The following is a 16,802-nucleotide window of genomic DNA, read 5'->3' as shown; positions in this document are numbered from 1 at the left end:
CCCCCCCCAAAAAAATTCCTATTAAGTAGTACTTTTTCATGTAAATATAATTTTAAATTTGTGTTTGAAAAAATTCCTTTAATGGTCATTTCGGTTATTTTAATGAGAAAACTGCTTATCAACTTTTTTGATGAAATACGCCAATTGTTTATTATTAGTTTCAACACTTCTATACTGACATATTATTACTTTTATAATAATAATTGTAGTACTTAAAATATTTTACTTTTAATCATTTAAGCCGACCACGCTTTGAAAGAAAATACTAGTTGACGTTTCAAAATTCAAGAGTTTTTTTTCCTTGTAAACCCAATACATTTAAGAGTTTAAGTGCTACCACCAAGAAGTATGTTGAGATGATTGGATTTCTCCGCTCTTAAGGAGGTTTGAAAAGAAAAACTTTTTGTACTACAATTATTATTGAATCCGAATTAGTCACACCATCAAGTGCACGGATAGTCATTTTAAGGGAAGCTATTTAGAGATTAGTCGGTACTTATTTTGTTCTTATATTTTAAACTAAAAATCTTAAGCTCAAGACAACTCTGAACATCGAAAAAAATGAAATTTCGAACGCATCGAGTAATTCCTAAATAGCAGTACTTTTAGCGTAGGTATGTGGTGTCATTTCTACTTGAATTATAGATACTCCTATATATAACATAAATCTTATAAACTTTTTGACCAATGGTGATGTATCCAATTGCATATACTGTGGTCCGCAGCAGCAGTAACTGCACTTAAATCCCCGCGGCCCTTCTCTCTTTCTCTCTTCTTGAATATATAATACTGTTTTCTCTCTTTTTCAGTCTCACTGTCTCCCATCTTTCTCTCTCCTTTATATCTCTGTTTCTTTTCCAGCTATATAGTCGATGCAAATTAAATATACAATCAATAAAACATCCATATCAAGAAACAAACACCAATACTAAAAACTGAGGTGGTCTCCTAAACTTTCCTTTTCACTTCCCATAGGTACTTACTGGGAATGTATATATAATCTTTGTTTTTCTTTTTACATGCATTATCTCCAAAAAAAAAATCATATACTCCATGCATCAAAGGGTATGAAAAGCTAATTAAAAAGCTTTCTTTTAATTTTCTGTTTTAATCATATATGCACAGTTTTCTCTTTTTCTTTTCTTGATCAAGTAATTTGAAACAAATTAAGGTGGTGTTGGGATTGTGACGTTTGTGTATTCACATGGTTTAGTACTATGTTGTCTTTTTCTTTGTTAGTATATTTGAAGATCTCATACACGGGGTTTTGTGCTTTTTGTTGTTTTATACTATATGTTGCAGCATGTCCTCTCCCTAAAAGCATATAGTCTAGGGGAGGGGCTGATAAATTTAAAAAAAATATATGATATTATGTTTGGTTTGCACAATGAATTTTATACTGAAAATTGTACAGCTTTTGATTGAGGATGTTAATTAATGAGGGGAATTTTGGGTCTGGAGATAGATGAGATGCTGAGAAATGGCCAACTTAATTAGAGGCTCTTTTAATTTAGCTGCCTGAAAAGGATGCCAATTCAGAAATGGTTTGCACTGAGAATGAATTATTGGGCTGGAAAGATTTCCCAAAAGGACTTAAAGTCCTTCTTCTTGATAAAGACTGCAATTCTGCCTCTGAGATGAGATCAAGGCTTGAGCAAATGGAGTATATTGGTAGATCTCCTTTCTTTCTTCTTCTTTTTTGTTAATTTACTTTTCTTCCTATTACATTTTTTTTTCTCTGTTTAGCAATCATTTGAAGGTAGCCTTGCAATAACGGTAAAGTTGTCTCCATGTGAACTATAGGTCACGGGTTCGAGCCGTGAAATCAGCCATCCAATGATGCTTGCATCAGGGTAGGCTGCCTACATCACACCCTAAGATACATCACACATCACACCCTAAGAAATTAATTAGAATAATTTATTGTTAATAATAATTTTAGTATTAACAGTATAATTCAAAATTTATTTACACAATTCAGAATGAAAGAATATAAAGGTTGTCCCAGCATTATAGATTAAATAAATTCTAAATCTATAATGTAAATAAGTTTTCAAATTTTTGTTGTTAATACTAAAATTATTATTATAAATAAATTAATCTAATTAATTCTTTTACTTATGCTCATTATTTTGTTATTCCAGCATTATAGATTCTTAAATACTTTTTATTTTTAAATTTATAAATAATATCTATTTATTCTATAGGTAAGTCCATAATACAAATTAAAAAGGGAAAATCATAATATTAAAAAATTTTAAAAAAATAATAGAAGATAAATATTTATAATTTAGAGGGTAAAATAGGTATTTGGCAATCCAAAATTTGGAAAATCTAGTTGAGTGACCTTCTGAGTGCAATAGGCATAGTTCAGTGACTTTGTTGTTACAAAAGAAACAAAAGTGACTTTAAAAGATAATTTGAGATAGTTGAGTGACCATTTGAGTAATTGACTCCAGAAAAGATGATTATAGTTATCCATCTTTCTATTTTGAGGTCAAGAGCATTAAGATTCTTTGTGCTTTGTACTTTGTCTACCTTTTGATGGAAATCAAGGCCTAAATAGCATTTTGTTTTAATATTTTCATCTATTGATCCCTGAAAGTCCAATCTATTTCTATTGTTTCAATTTAGAGAGTAATACAATTCCTTCAAAAGAGCAAAATATTGGATAATTTCCACATAATGCTTTGAATACTGGAGGAAAAATTAATGTACCTCATTCTTTTTTCTTTAACTTTTGAAAGACAGACAGCAGTTACTTCTTCAGAATACTGGTTTAGTAACAGTTGCTTTACCAATCTATACAAAATTTCAGTTTAGTGTCGAAGCCAGCAATGTTTGATAAGGCAAAGACTCGTCTCGAGGTGAGAGAGCCTCTAAAACGCCTTGAGGCGATCATTTGTGCAGTAGCGGCGCCACCTTATCCAAAGGGGTGTCAACTGACACCTCTTCATCGGGAAAAATTACATTGTGTAGCTCAGTAATTTTTTGTATATGTATTACTATATGTTGACTCCCCATTACTTCTCCGTGTGTTTACTTTTTTATATTTTGATACCCCTTAATGAAAATTCCGGCTCCTCCTTAAGTCTCATGGGGCATTCGCCTTATGCATGCTTTCTCCAATATTTGTCATGATGCTCCAATTGATCTGAGCAAAGTGTTAATGATTGGACTGGATCATGTTTGGAACATTCCATCTGTTGCAACTTCATTTACAATATATGTTGGTGTCCTTGCTGTTTTTTGAATACATTTTCATTTGCTCTTATTTAAAAATGTTATCAATCTTTCTCTTTTGTTGAACCTTCCTGAAAATTCATCTTCATAGATGTGACAAAATCATTCATGTCCTTGCAGTTTACGTGTTCTGTGATGAGAATGAAGCTTTGTCTGCAATCTCAAGCAAGTCAGAAGTATTCCATCTAGCCATTGTAGAGGTAAAGCTTTTGTTTTTCTACACTAGGAACTTTTACCCTTCAACTTCATATTGTTTTCATGTACAAAATTGAGCTTGGATTGTAAATAGTACATTTATGTTTTATGGAGAAACAGATTTTCTTAAGTAATTATATGCTGTAACTAAAACAGCTATATATAGTTCTCCTTGTCCATTCTCACTTTATAGTGGTTTATTACCAGAAAAGTGAAGCAATGCCAATGTTTTCTTACTGTTTATGTATGTGTCTGTAAATTGTCAACAGGTAACTGCAGGCAACAGAGATGGGGGTCTCAAATTTCTCACAAGTGCTAGAGATCTGCCGACTATAAGTAAGTGCTTCTGTATTGCAATTAGAGGCATAATTGGTATCTTTGTCCTAAATCTTGTTCTTGGAATTGATACTTACTTTATTAAGTTAGATCTAGTGTTAACTTCATTCCTTTTTTATGTTCCCTTAATTTTTGTTTTTGAAGTGATTCTAGATTCATAAAACAATATTATAGAAAAGGGCAACACGGTGCACAAAGCATCATGCATTGGAAAGGCCGCACCTTAAGGGGCGTAATGTAGACAACCTACCCTAATGCAAGCATTAATGGTTGTTTCCACGGTTCGAACACAGCCTACCATAAAACAATATTGTGAAAAGCACAAACTATCTCTGCTTAGAAATATCATGAAACAATAAAACTTAGAAACTTTACTTGCTCTTCAGTGTGAAATATTTCTGATAGAACTTCTTTAATCCTTTTTTCCCAGTGGTTTCAGGTATTCACTCAATTAGCACCATGATGAAGTGTATAGCGGTGATATCTCGTAGCTCACATTTTCATTTGATACAATTTTTTTGGGTTATTAAGTGAAAAATTATTGAATTATATCACAATAAATTTTGATGTTTTGCAGCATGGTGCAGTTGAGTTCCTTCAGAAACCACTATCAGATGATAAACTAAGAAATATATGGCAGCATGTAGTTCACAAGGTTCTTCCTAAACTTCGTTCAGACTGTTGAGCTTATTAAATGTAGAGGAAAATCTGACTTTTATTAGCTGGAACAGGCATTTAATTCTGGAGGAAAGAATGTCTCTGAGTCGCTTAAGCCGGTCAAAGAATCTCTTTTGTCCATGCTAGAGCTCCAACCAGTAAAGAGTGAAGTAAAGAATGAAGCAGATAATGAAAATTCTAATGGAGCTGAACCTTTGACCTCAGTGGTGGAAAACCAAAAAGAATTACCACCATACTGTGATAAATATCCAGCTCCTTCAACTCCACAACAGAAACAAGGAGTAAGGTCAGTGGACGATGGTGATTTCCAAGATCATACTATCTTGTCAACTGAACAAGATAGTGGGGTGAATGAAGGGGACACAAAATCTGTCGAAACTACTTGTTGCGATTCTGTTGCTGAGACTACTGTCCTGGCGGATTCTCCAGGGCGACTAGGAGAGGCTATCACAAAAGAGGAGCATGATTTTGCTGCTGATCAGAAGATGGAGGATCACATTGCTACTTGTTCACGAAGTAATGACTGCACAGGCAATGGCAGTACTCGTTCTGCTGACTCTAGTAAAGCATCTGGTCTCCACAGTTCAAGTGGGACGAAAGCTAATAAGAAGAAGATGAAGGTAAGATGGAACAAATGCTGACTAACTCTATCACTGACAATAGTAGCAATAATGTATTGGGTGACCTTGACTGCTAGTAACAACAACAACAACAACAATAAACCCAGTGAAATCCCACAAGAGGGGTCTGGGGAGGGTAGTGTGTATGCAGACCTTACCCCTACCTTAAGAAGGTAGAGAGTCCTTTTTGCAGTACAGCAGTAGACCCTCGGCTCAAGATGACCTTGACTGCTAGTGTTAAACAATAAACAGAATTTGATATTTGGCAATCAGAATAGGGTCCAAGTAAAGTTTAGCTTGTGCTTTTTTAGCATTATGTAGTTAACTAGAATCCTGGTTTATTTTGGATCAGTTGTTTTCGGGAGTAAGCTTTTGTCTCTCCTTTGGATCCAGGTAGACTGGACACCTGAACTACACAAGAAATTTGTTAAAGCAGTAGAGCAACTCGGTATAGATCAAGCCATTCCTTCTCGAATACTGGAGCTGATGAAAGTAGAAGGTTTGACGAGACATAATGTAGCTAGCCATCTCCAGGTTGGCTGAGTTCTGTTCGTTGATAATTTAATACTAGTATCTTTTTCTTTTAATTCAAGCTTTTCAATGCGTGAAAATGAATGCAAAAGCAAGCGTTGCCTGCTGGATAGAAGGGAGCATGATACATAACCTCATAATGCAATAAATTTAATAAGGAACAAAAAGAAGTCCTAACTTGACTAAACCATGGTCCGTTTGGTAGGATGAGAAACATGCTGAAAATTTATTTCACCAAAAATGTTTTTGGTGTCATCTTAAACAGTTTTTACGGATATTTTGTTCAGCTCAAGAACAGTATCGCCTTTTGAATTCCATGCAGAAATTTAGAATGCAACGGAGGCAAATTTTGCCAAAGGAAGATGAGAAAAGATGGCCTCGTCCTCAACCTAGAGATTCAGTACAGAGGAGCTACTATCCACATAAACCTGTCATGGCCTTCCCAACATATCATTCAAATCATGCACCCGCTTCTGGTCAATTCTATCCTGCCTGGGTACCACCAGGTAACTACCCAAATGGTGCACGTATATGGGGTTCGCCTTACTATCCTGGATGGCGACCGTCCGAGACTTGGCACTGGACGCCTCATCCAGGGGTAATTTTTCTATCCTTAACTAAATTATTTCTGTTTAGCTGAAAGTAAGTGTTTTACTGAATTCGGAGTTCAAAGAACTAAACAAATCTGTTATTTGATGATCTGCAGCTATGTGCTGATGTATGGGGTTGCCCTGTTACGCCTCCATCTTTCGGATCATGTCCACCGTATCCTCAGGTAAATGCGTAGGTGCTACTCTCTTCTTTGAATGTTTGTGTTCAATTCAGCAGTATAAAATGGCTGTTCTATGTGAATGACCACTTGGACTATGTTCATAAATCATAACTCTGCACCATTGGTTGGAAATTGCAGAATGCATCTGGATTACACAAGGCTGTGGGAATACAGAATAGATATAGCATACTAGAGAAATCACTTGATCTTCAGCCGGTAAGTTTGGCCAGTTACCATTGTCATGGTTTTATATATTCTTTAGATTTAGATTTAAGTTTGGCCAGTTACTAGTACTAAATATTTTCACACATTCATAATGAATTCACGTACCATGGATGGTGTTTGCTATAAAAATTCTCTGAAAATGCTATATTGGGGTTTTGCAGGCCGAGGAGGTGATAGATAAGGTAGTGAAGGAGGCAATAAACAAGCCATGGTTGCCTCTACCCTTAGGCCTAAAACCTCCTTCCACAGAGAGTGTTCTCGACGCGCTCTCCAAACAAGGCATCTCCACCGTCCCTCCGCGCATCACTGGCTCTTTCCGCCCCCATTGACATGGCTATTGCCACGCTAGAGGCGCAACGGAGGCAGGACAGAGGCGCGTAGTTACAAGCTCCAATCAGACAAACCAAGCGCGTGGTGCTGACTAGACCTGACAGAAAGATCATTTTGCTGATCCCATAAAGGAATTTGCTCGTGTGCTGTTTCCTCTTTTTGTTGTGCGGCACAGAATGGGCCACGTTTATGGCTTTGATTAGGCAGGAGAAATGTTAGAAATTCTTGTAGATAGTAGATCCCAAAAAGTAGTGTCATCTTTGTAGCCAAATTCGGGATATTTGGGCTGTTGAGTGGGCCATGTCGATTGCCTTTGGAATAATGGATTGGGTTAATCTTTGGGATTAAACTTTTCAATAACTCCGTGATAATAAAAAAAGAACATCAAATGCGAATTTGGACAACATTTATTCATTTACACGTAAATACTTTTGAGATGATGGGAACAGTATAAAGACTATTTTAGGGACTGAGAGGTATTTTTCTTGATAAACATGATTAGTAGTTGTAGCTCTCAATTCAAACAAGGAACACTTCTTTTTTAAATTTCTTTTCTTTAACAAGAAAAACTTCTAAGTATACAGATGTTGTCCAAATAATTTACATAACATTCAGTCATTCACAATAATCTGCTGGCGAGTGATAGCTCTCAATTTTATATCAAAACTTATTAAGTTTGATTGTCCAAATAGTTTTTCACTAAAGGGTAAGTGTTTTTAGCATTCATAATAATTTGCTGCTGAGTGATAGCCAAGCATTTGTTTGAAAAGGTCACGAGTCGTGGTCGGTCCACTATGTACTCCTACCAAATTTTTAACAAATTATGTTGTAGTGGAGTACAAGAACATTTGGCCCAGGACGCAAGACTTTGACACTATGTGGTTGGAGTTATTCAACAACCGAATGTTTCTTTTTAAACCGTGTGATCCTATTTGATCGGGCACGAAATTTAGGAAAAAGATAATGACTTTGAAATTTGTGATTTAAACATTGTCATAATTGTCTTGTGGCAATAAGTACTTCTTCTTAAGAATACACAGGAAGTTTGTTTTTCGAACATAGAAATGGTTACTTTCTGGAATAGATCGAAATGGAAACAAGGTCACCTAAACTAAAATGGAAGGAGTAATAGATTTTTGCCCAAACTAAAATGGAGGGAGTAATACATACATTCATACGCACAGAGAGAGATCTGTTGCTCTTACACTTGAAGTTTGGACGGCGTAAAACATTTTTATTATTCCTTTTTTCCCAAAGTTAGAAACTTATTGATTGTGCTGCGTTAAGAGGATATCTATTGTATGTGACTATATTTATAAGATTTTTCTTGTTTTTATTCAACAACCCCACACCGTGGAGTCTGGGGAGGGTAGTGTGTGCGCACACCTTACCCCTACCTTGTGAAGGTAGAGATGTTGTTTCTAATAGACCCTCGGCTCAGGAAAGTATAAGCAGCACATTAATGAAAAGATAGACAAGGAGGGACAACACCAAAAAGCCATGTAAAAGCAGCATAAAAACAACACGATAATAAGATGATCAAAATGAAAGAAAACGATAGGTAGTCATAGAAACCTACTACCAACAGAATGCGAGAGTGCATACTAATACTACCGGTATGAACAATCTAGACCACCTACCCTACTACCCTAATCATCAATCTCCACACCTTCCTATCAAGGGTCATGTCCTCGATCAACTGAAGTTGCGCCATGTCTTGCCTGATTACCTCTCCCGACTTCTTCGGCCTACCTCTATCTCTCCGTAGGCCCTCCAATGTCAACCTCTCACACCTCCTCACCGGGGTGTCTGTGCTCCTGCTCACATGTCCAAACCACCTAACCACTAACCAGTCTAAAGAATTTATTCTTCCAAGTCTCACATAAATATATATGTGGTGAGACTCCTGTTCATTCAATTCTGTAGTGCTGGGTGCTGGCCCCTTTTAGTTTCCTTGATCCTACTAAAATATTTTGAAAATGTAATGGTTTCTATAGGTTTGGCTACAAAGAAAAACAAGTGTGAAAACACTATAGATGATATTGTTCACTCTGCTGGCAGCTACAAAGCCAAAGGTAGAGAAAGTAAAAGGAATTTCATGCCAGTGGAGGATCCAGTGAAATAAGGGAGAAAAATTCTGAAGAAAAAAGTTGCATGAAGAAGCTAAACAAGCGAGTTAGTCAATCAGAAGGCGTAAATGAGGGGTTGTATTCCTACCTACTGGAAAATGCTACTCACAGAAGAATCATCATGCACGCGCCAAATTGTTTCACCAAGAAGGTTTGCAACTGAAAGAACAGTCAGCTGTGGGAAATAGTTTTTGTCCATCACTGGAATTGTGTCTGTAGTGATAACCTCTTGAAATAGACCACTTGACAACCTTTCAACAGCTGGGGGGCTGTCAGCATAAAATAAGCAACAGTTGATTAATAAAGGCAACAGCAAGCGATATGCATTATGACTAAATTACTAACCAGTCTAAAGAATTTATCAGAAATGTTGAAAGCCAGAGAAAGAGAGCAATAGCATTTGTATGCAGTAGACACTAAAGAGCCATAGTATGTCTAGTCTTGACATCAATGTTGTACAAGTCTAACACAAGATAGACCTCCCATAATGTCCCAATTCGATGACCTAAATTTGCTTTGAACAATATGGATGATGTTCAAGAGAAGATATTTACATGATGGTTTGAACTTACTCCCATATGGGATTCTCTACATCTAGTAATCATTTATCTAATCTTCAAAACTACAAAAGACTACTACACCAGTTTTTCTCTTGTATTAGGTAATGCTGAATACTCTCGCACCAATCATCAGTTCTAACTCCACGACACTTGGACGGAAGATTAATATGTCAGTTTGAAAAAGTATGGTGATTCCATATTTGCACAGGGATCAACCATGCTCCCATTCCATAATTACTGTTGCAATAAAAGCGGAATTTAACCATGATTCATGGACAACCAAAAGGATAGAACAATTTTCACACAGCAACAGTCATGTTGCATGTTAAAATATCATTTACAATCAGGTGCGTAAAAATGGATCCATATTTACCAAAATGACAACGCTGCTGAAAGCTTACTCCAAAATATATCTAAGATTTTTACATATTTGTACAAAAAAGCAAAGTAATGTTACCTAAAAACAGCATGTGAACAGCATGCATAAACTTCCCTTGCTCCCACATCGTGCAGAAGTGCTGCACCTTTGGCAATAGTCCCTAAGAGCAAGAGCAACAGAAACATAAGGAAATTTATGTAAGAACTGCGGTGGAAGTTCTTGTTGAGACACTTCACAATCTTAAGAGTGACGATAATAGAAGGTAACATATTTCCACGCAACGAATAAAGAAGGACACTCAAATCACTACAGTTGACATTAACATCTCTTCGAAAAGGTAGAAGAGAAAAGCAGGACCAGTTAGTGGCTAGCCAGAGTGTCCGATATATGTAATCTAGCCCACCTGCTGTGTCAATCATGTCATCCAACATGACTGCAACTTTTCCTTTAACATCACCAATCAGGTTCATAACCTGTAAGCAACAAAAAGACATGGAGTCAAGGACACAATAGGATGCATGAAAAGCAACCAAAAAATGAAACTGATCCTAGCACCTAGAACTTAAACTTGTTCATCGCATTTTATTGCTTTGTCTAGTACTATGAAAACTCTTCGACTCATGTTCTTTGTATTCATAGACTATGAAGCATGTGTGCTACTGGCTTCTGCCTATTTATGTGGATAGTTATTTCTTATTTTAGAAGGTGAAAGTGGTAAAACATAAATAAAAATTTGGTTGATGATTCACACGCATGAGAGCAAACGATACATGAAAATATAGAACCAAATAGAGGTGGAAGGTATAGAACCATTGTAGACAAATGCAGACAACAACTAAAAGACCACTATACGATAATTATTTGATGTTTTAATCTCATTAAGCATTTGGCTTAGATCAGGCATACTGCCAGAGATCACTGCGGCAGCAGTCCTTACATCACACAATTTATTCTGTGAAGATTTGTTTAGTTTCTTTGCATACATGAGACGAACCCAAGTTAGATACACACAAGGATAAACATAATTAAGACGAAAGATTTCTTTCAATAGATGGGAAACAATCACTTCAAGTTTAAAGATTATATTTCTCAACTACATGGAATACTTTAGGGAAGAAACTTTATTGCAGCCACTATCGAATTACCAGTCATAAAGATCTTTTACAGAGCATTTATCATGGGGCCCAAACACAATGGCAAGGGAGGGCCCCCAAAAGATCAGCGGGGAACTTTTCTACCTTCCTTTAATCCCTAAAAAAGTGGAAAAAGAACAGAATTAGGAGTGAAAGGGCTTCAAGAACTCAGGAATTCCACCCAAAAGAAACTTGCTTGGCTCGTCCACAACTTGGCTAGGTCGATACCGGGGACTAAAGTATGGTATAGTGGTGGAGCTACATCCCCACAGGTTTTTTTTAAAGGTAAGTATTTTAGTTGATAGCATCCAGAGGATGCAACGCAAAATGCAATTAAGATTAGCTCCAGTGCATATTAGTTGAATTTGTGCAAATTGCACCAGCAAAAGAGGTTAATCAAACGCCTAGCTTTCACAGAGTGGTTGCAAGTTAGAAATTCATCAAAGCACATGAGATTTCTTTATATCTACACACACCACATAAATGCAGGCAGGAAACATTAGCCAGATTTTCTTCAATAGGCTCTCTAACTCTCCAAAGACCCCAGCTTGTATAGGCATCTCTAATAAGTGTAAGACAACACTTTGGTCTCAAGCCAAATCAGACCTATGAAAAGGTTTTGTCTCACCTATTTTGTTTTCCCATACTTACCTGGAAAAGGAATACCAAGCACACGGATGTAACTGGGATACGTCTACCTCATATATTTACGAGTAAGAAACCGAATGGCACAAGAGATAAAAACTGTATTAAGCGTGAAAATGTAAACGCCAGCTCTGAAAATACCTCAGCAAGATTGTGGCCCTGGCGTCTTTTGTCGACAATGGCTAAAGGTGCATCTGATAACTTTTTTGCAAAAGCACGTGCTCTAGCAACTCCTCCAACATCAGGAGAGACCACCACCAGATCATTGGAAGAAATCTTCTTGCTAGCGAGGTAATCAAGTATAACAGGCTAGCGTGTACAAAAAAGGCAAACTGCCTATCAGCTAAATAAATTTGCAGTTCTTAATGATACTGACAAACTAAAGATTACCTGACAGTACACATGATCCACTGGAATGTCAAAATAGCCCATGGATTGCCCAGAGTGAAGATCACAAGCAAGAACACGATCTGCACCTGCTTTCGTTATCATATTTGCGACCAATTTGGCAGCAATGGATTGACGACCTTGTGTCTGAAGCGATATAAAATATGATAAATAAAAATCTACTTAAAATGTCCCTTTTGTTAATTATTTATATTTATGTCAAAGACCAGAAGATGTAAACATTGATTTCTTTTCTTTTCAACAAGTGATAACTCCTTGGAGTCAAAAAATGTGAAAACTAAAAACACCAAACATGAAATCTGCACACAAAGAAACTTGCCTTCCTATCGGCTCTGGCATATCCAAAATATGGAATCACCGCGGTAATTCTTTTGGCTGAAGCCCTTCGGCATGCATCTACCATCACCAAAAGCTCCATGAGGTTTTCATTGGCTGGAGGGCAAGTCGGCTGAATCAAGAAAACATCACAGCCTCGAACACTCTCCTGCAACTGGACATAAATTTCACCATCAGCAAAGCGCTTGATGTTGATCTTTCCCAGTTCAAGCCCCATGTTCCAAGCAGTTTCCTAAGCGACAAAGAAAAAGACTACATCAGCTGAGAAAAGAAGTATAGTGTAAAAGTTGACAGTATTTAAATGGATTTCACAGCTCGAATAACAATTCATGCAGCAACTGGACATTTTAGACATAGATAAGAGTGGTGGCAACTTTTGGAAAAAGAAAAACGAAGAAATACTACTCAATTATCCTTGTTTTTTTGCTATCCATCATCCTTTTTCACTGGTCTTCCTGTTTACTTTTTGTAATTTCAATTTTCATCACCTTGATATATAGGGGAGCGGAAAATTAAGACCAGAAAGAAGAGGGGGGAGGGGTCTGTTCGCACTAATCCTTAACATTATTAAGCTGAAACTGAAATGCATTTTTACTTCGCTTCCCATACAATCTTTAAAAGACTGGCAATCGAGTATCAAATATATCAGTTAATTCAAAAGTTTTTACTTCATGAGGAAAGAGAAATTGAAACAGCAGTGTCCACCCTGAAACATACACCATCTTCTGTAATAACAAACTATATCCATGTAGGCACGATGAAATAAGCTCAAGGGCAAGAAAAATATACAGTTACAGGGAGTCCCCCACGATTTGGTGACCATTTCTTCGTGTGACAAGTCCAAAATTATGTGTATTCGGTTGGCACATTAGATGATGACAAACTTAAGCTACTAAGACCTCATATATCCCCCACCACGATACCCCCCCCCCCCCCCAAACACACACACACACCCAAAAAAAAAGGAGACGCAACAAAGTCTTCAAATAACTTACTTCCTATGTTCCAATTTATAAGACCCTCTTTCCATATAGGAAGCTCCAAAATGTATAGCATTCTATTTCTATACCACCTTTCAGAATTTAAATTGGTATTAGATGAGCTTAAGTGGCACGACATGGTCAGTGATGATTCATATAGTCGATCCGAACTTGAGTTTAGAAATTGAGGTGTAGTTGTTTTTTCCAGGATTCAAATTCATAAGACTATTGACACTTAAATATAAGAAAATTGTTTTGAAAGACCTACAATTTCTTGGAATCCATGCAGAATTAGCTAAAGATAGGGAACAATGAAAGAAAAAGATCAATATAGGTGTATATCAACTAGTTGGGAATATGTTTGTCATGTTAGCACGTTTATATGGCTCTGATGCTTTACTAGGAGTATCTTAACCTTAAATGTATATAGTTACATATAAGAGGATCCCAGTGTCATTCAAGAGAATAGGGATAATGTTACACAAAAGTAAAGTGGGAGATCACAAGAGGTGGACAGAAAGACCTTATAGTGACATCAAAGACAATTATAGTATATGGCATTGCTGATAACTAGGCATCCCCCAAGTCCCTCATATATAGAATTATTTACCTGAGAAAGTGAAGGATTTGCAGTTCCGGAAAATATCTTCAGCTTGGTGTTGTTACTTCTAACTGCATTTTGTAAGCGTTTGGCTTGCAAGAATGCTGGAAGTGTCTCGTCATTAATGATTGGAATAATAGGCTTCTCATCCACTGGTTTATTGATTTCACAATTCTAAGACAAGAAAAGGACAAGCATTAATAAAACAAACAAGTTTAATTTGCATAAGCTCCAAAGACCTTGAACCAACCAAATAGGACATTTGACAAAGTGAGTAACTATATACAATTCAGTAAAAGCTTTTATTCCAAGAATGGCAGCATTCATAGTACAAAATCATAACAAACTAATCATTAATATATCATAATCTTTTAGAGATATTTTTAGGTACTTTAAAAGTTCATATAAGGTACACTAAATCACAGTTTTCTTAATGCAAATACTTTCTATGCAAGAAAAAAGTTGTTGGACTCTTCAAGTAGTGATAGTATGACGGTTTTAGGAAAGAATGAGTAAAGTAGAGAAGCATAATTAATAACAAAAATAGAGGGTGGTGGAAAATACATGTACACATCCTAATCATTTGTCATAACTTATAAACAATAACCAAACAAGAAACTATGAGAAAAGGGGGGAAAAACAGAGAGAGAGAGTAAACAAAAAAAGAAAGATTTATTTCATTACATCTCCTCCCTCCATCTAAAAGATCAATAACGAAAACTTAAAGTGGTGAGGAAATTCTGCCTCAAGTCAATGAGTGACTGATGAATAGCAACATAGTACATATGACAAACAAATGAGAGAAGCAAATACAAAAATGAGGAAGGTAATTAATTAGTACTTACTACTACGTAGCTGGGAAGGCGGGTTCGTTTGGGAACGAAGGCTGTGTGTCTGAGAGAGGAGCAAGAAGAAGAGAAGAGACAAGTAGAGGAAGAAGAAGAGAGGGAAGTTGAATAAGACGATGGCAAAGTCAAAGAAGCCATCAAAATCAGAGAGGAAGAAAGAGGTGTTTTTGCCTGCTTGCTTTTGTTGTCAGATGATTTTGTCTCCTAGGTTTGGCTGGCTATATAGCACCACTTCACCTGTTGCTTTCTTTCTTTTATAAGAAATATAATAATAGTAACGTCTTTATTTTCCACCAAGTATTACGTGTTGCTTCACTCTACTTTTTTGGGGAATATTTGGAACTAGAGTTCAATTGGGGTGATCACAATTCCAAATGTTCCACAAAAAGGGCTTTTGGCTTGCAATTTGTGTCAAAAACATAAACATTCCAAATAACTTAATTCCTGTTTTGAAATCTCTGTGTTGTTTTTCTTCATAATGGTGGTGGAGAAATTAGTTTTGCATGTATCTTGATTAGTTCACACTATTTTTATCGCATATTCTGGCTTAATATGTCAATAAAAAAATTAAATAGACACACCCAAATTTTATGGATGAATTGCTAAAATCAAAGGCCAAGATTTTTTTTTTTTTTTTGGCAATTAAACAATTTTATTACCAAGTATAAACTATGTACAGCGCAAGAGATAAAGAGAAAAGGGATTTTTACGTTCCTATACCACATAGAAAACCTTTTTACCCTCAATGTTTAAGGTTTGACTTAATTACACTTAGTATACCAAATTACCATTTTTATACCATAACTAATTAAGGGTATAATTAATGAGATATTTTTTACTCCTTAATTAAAGGGTTTCCGTTACTCCTTAATTAGAAGGGGGTGGGGAAGTTCGAGGGAAACAAAAGCAAAAAAAAGTAATTAAAAAAAAGTTATTTGTAGTTGTGATGTTCTGCCTTTTGTAGTTGTAGATATTTTGTGGACAGAATAGTTTATTGTTGTATTTTACTATTTGTAGTGTAATTGTAGTTAGTTTGTAGTTTATGTAGAACATTACAAGATTAATTGTAGTCTAAAATGTAGATATAATGTAGACATGATTGTGGATGATGTGTTGCCTGTTTGCCCTGTAACTGTAGGTAAATTGTAGTTATTTTTATATTAGGTACTTAAACTGTAGGTAATTTGTACATTCACTGTAGGTAAACTGTAGGTAAATTTGTTTGAATTGTAGAGCTGGTTTTATACATAATTGTAGAGTTTTTGTAGTTAATAGTAGTTATAATGTAGGATTCATGTACCGCTTCACACCATCTATCACAGTATGGATATGATCTGTTGAAGCCCTCACCTAGAATTACATAACAAACATGAATAAAAATATTTACAATCATAAAATAGTTTATCTACAATTTATCTACAATTATATTTATAAATTATCTACAATCTACAAATTAACTATAATTTGTCTATAAATTATCTACAATCTCACTTTGATATTCCTCTATGACGGGAGAGGCTGCCATAGCTATCCCAATTTCCATTAAAATGTAGCATGATTGGGATTTTGGACATCATTGCTTGTCGTTGCAGAGTTATTGTTCAATATTTTGTCGCTTTTTTGATTTTTTGGATTCAGAAAAAAAAAAGATGAATAACAGAGAATCGCAGAATTGATTTCTACAATTTGACTTGAACTTTTTGATTAAGGATTGATGAAAAAAGTCGACAAACTGAGATTTGCAGAACTGATTTCTACAATTTGGAATTGAGCTTCTGATTTCGATGAACTGATAGTTTGATTTGTAGCAACGAACTAATATTTTGATTTCGACGAACATAATTTGTTTATAA

At 35.8% G+C, this 16,802-nt stretch overlaps 2 protein-coding genes across 8 annotated transcripts; one reads left to right on the top strand and one right to left on the bottom strand.

The window, feature by feature from the left end:
* Positions 751-7,378, top strand: LOC109233437 (two-component response regulator-like APRR2). Of its 7 annotated transcripts, none has more exons than XM_019399314.1 (12): positions 751-940; positions 1,466-1,671; positions 3,364-3,443; positions 3,708-3,774; positions 4,205-4,251; positions 4,352-4,429; positions 4,506-5,072; positions 5,466-5,606; positions 5,926-6,201; positions 6,310-6,378; positions 6,514-6,591; positions 6,762-7,378. In XM_019399314.1, the coding sequence occupies exons 2-12, from the start codon at positions 1,542-1,544 to the stop codon at positions 6,927-6,929; spliced, it is 1,701 nt and encodes a 566-aa protein (XP_019254859.1). In that variant the 5' UTR covers positions 751-940; positions 1,466-1,541; the 3' UTR covers positions 6,930-7,378. The 7 variants fall into 7 exon arrangements, with proteins under 7 accessions (XP_019254859.1, XP_019254856.1, XP_019254860.1 ...); XM_019399311.1 differs by having other exon boundaries at positions 1,415-1,671; XM_019399315.1 differs by having other exon boundaries at positions 751-975.
* Positions 8,410-15,167, bottom strand: LOC109233436 (ribose-phosphate pyrophosphokinase 1-like). Its single transcript, XM_019399309.1, has 8 exons — positions 14,947-15,167; positions 14,111-14,275; positions 12,504-12,752; positions 12,167-12,310; positions 11,918-12,085; positions 10,402-10,471; positions 10,077-10,158; positions 8,410-9,328 (listed from the first exon to the last, which is right to left on the bottom strand). Exons 1-8 carry the CDS (start codon positions 15,085-15,087, stop codon positions 9,148-9,150), a joined length of 1,200 nt encoding a protein of 399 aa, XP_019254854.1. The 5' UTR covers positions 15,088-15,167; the 3' UTR covers positions 8,410-9,147.

Source organism: Nicotiana attenuata, chromosome 10 (assembly GCF_001879085.1).
Source record: "Nicotiana attenuata strain UT chromosome 10, NIATTr2, whole genome shotgun sequence".
NCBI lineage: Eukaryota > Viridiplantae > Streptophyta > Magnoliopsida > Solanales > Solanaceae > Nicotiana > Nicotiana attenuata.
Note: the sequence above shows the minus strand (reverse complement) of the source record. Positions and strands in the feature narration are given on the sequence as shown.

Coding starts and splice junctions, on each gene's coding strand:
- LOC109233437 (XM_019399314.1), top strand. CDS start 1,542: ATGGTTTGCACTGAGAATGAATTATTGGGCTGGAAAGATTTCCCAAAA. Junction 6,202..6,309: donor ACTGGACGCCTCATCCAGGG/GTAATTTTTCTA, acceptor GATGATCTGCAG/CTATGTGCTGATGTATGGGG. Junction 6,592..6,761: donor AATCACTTGATCTTCAGCCG/GTAAGTTTGGCC, acceptor GGGGTTTTGCAG/GCCGAGGAGGTGATAGATAA.
- LOC109233436 (XM_019399309.1), bottom strand. CDS start 15,087: ATGGCTTCTTTGACTTTGCCATCGTCTTATTCAACTTCCCTCTCTTCT. Junction 12,753..14,110: donor CAAATCCTTCACTTTCTCAG/GTAAATAATTCT, acceptor TTTGTCGCTTAG/GAAACTGCTTGGAACATGGG. Junction 10,159..10,401: donor TGACATGATTGACACAGCAG/GTGGGCTAGATT, acceptor TCTTGCTCTTAG/GGACTATTGCCAAAGGTGCA.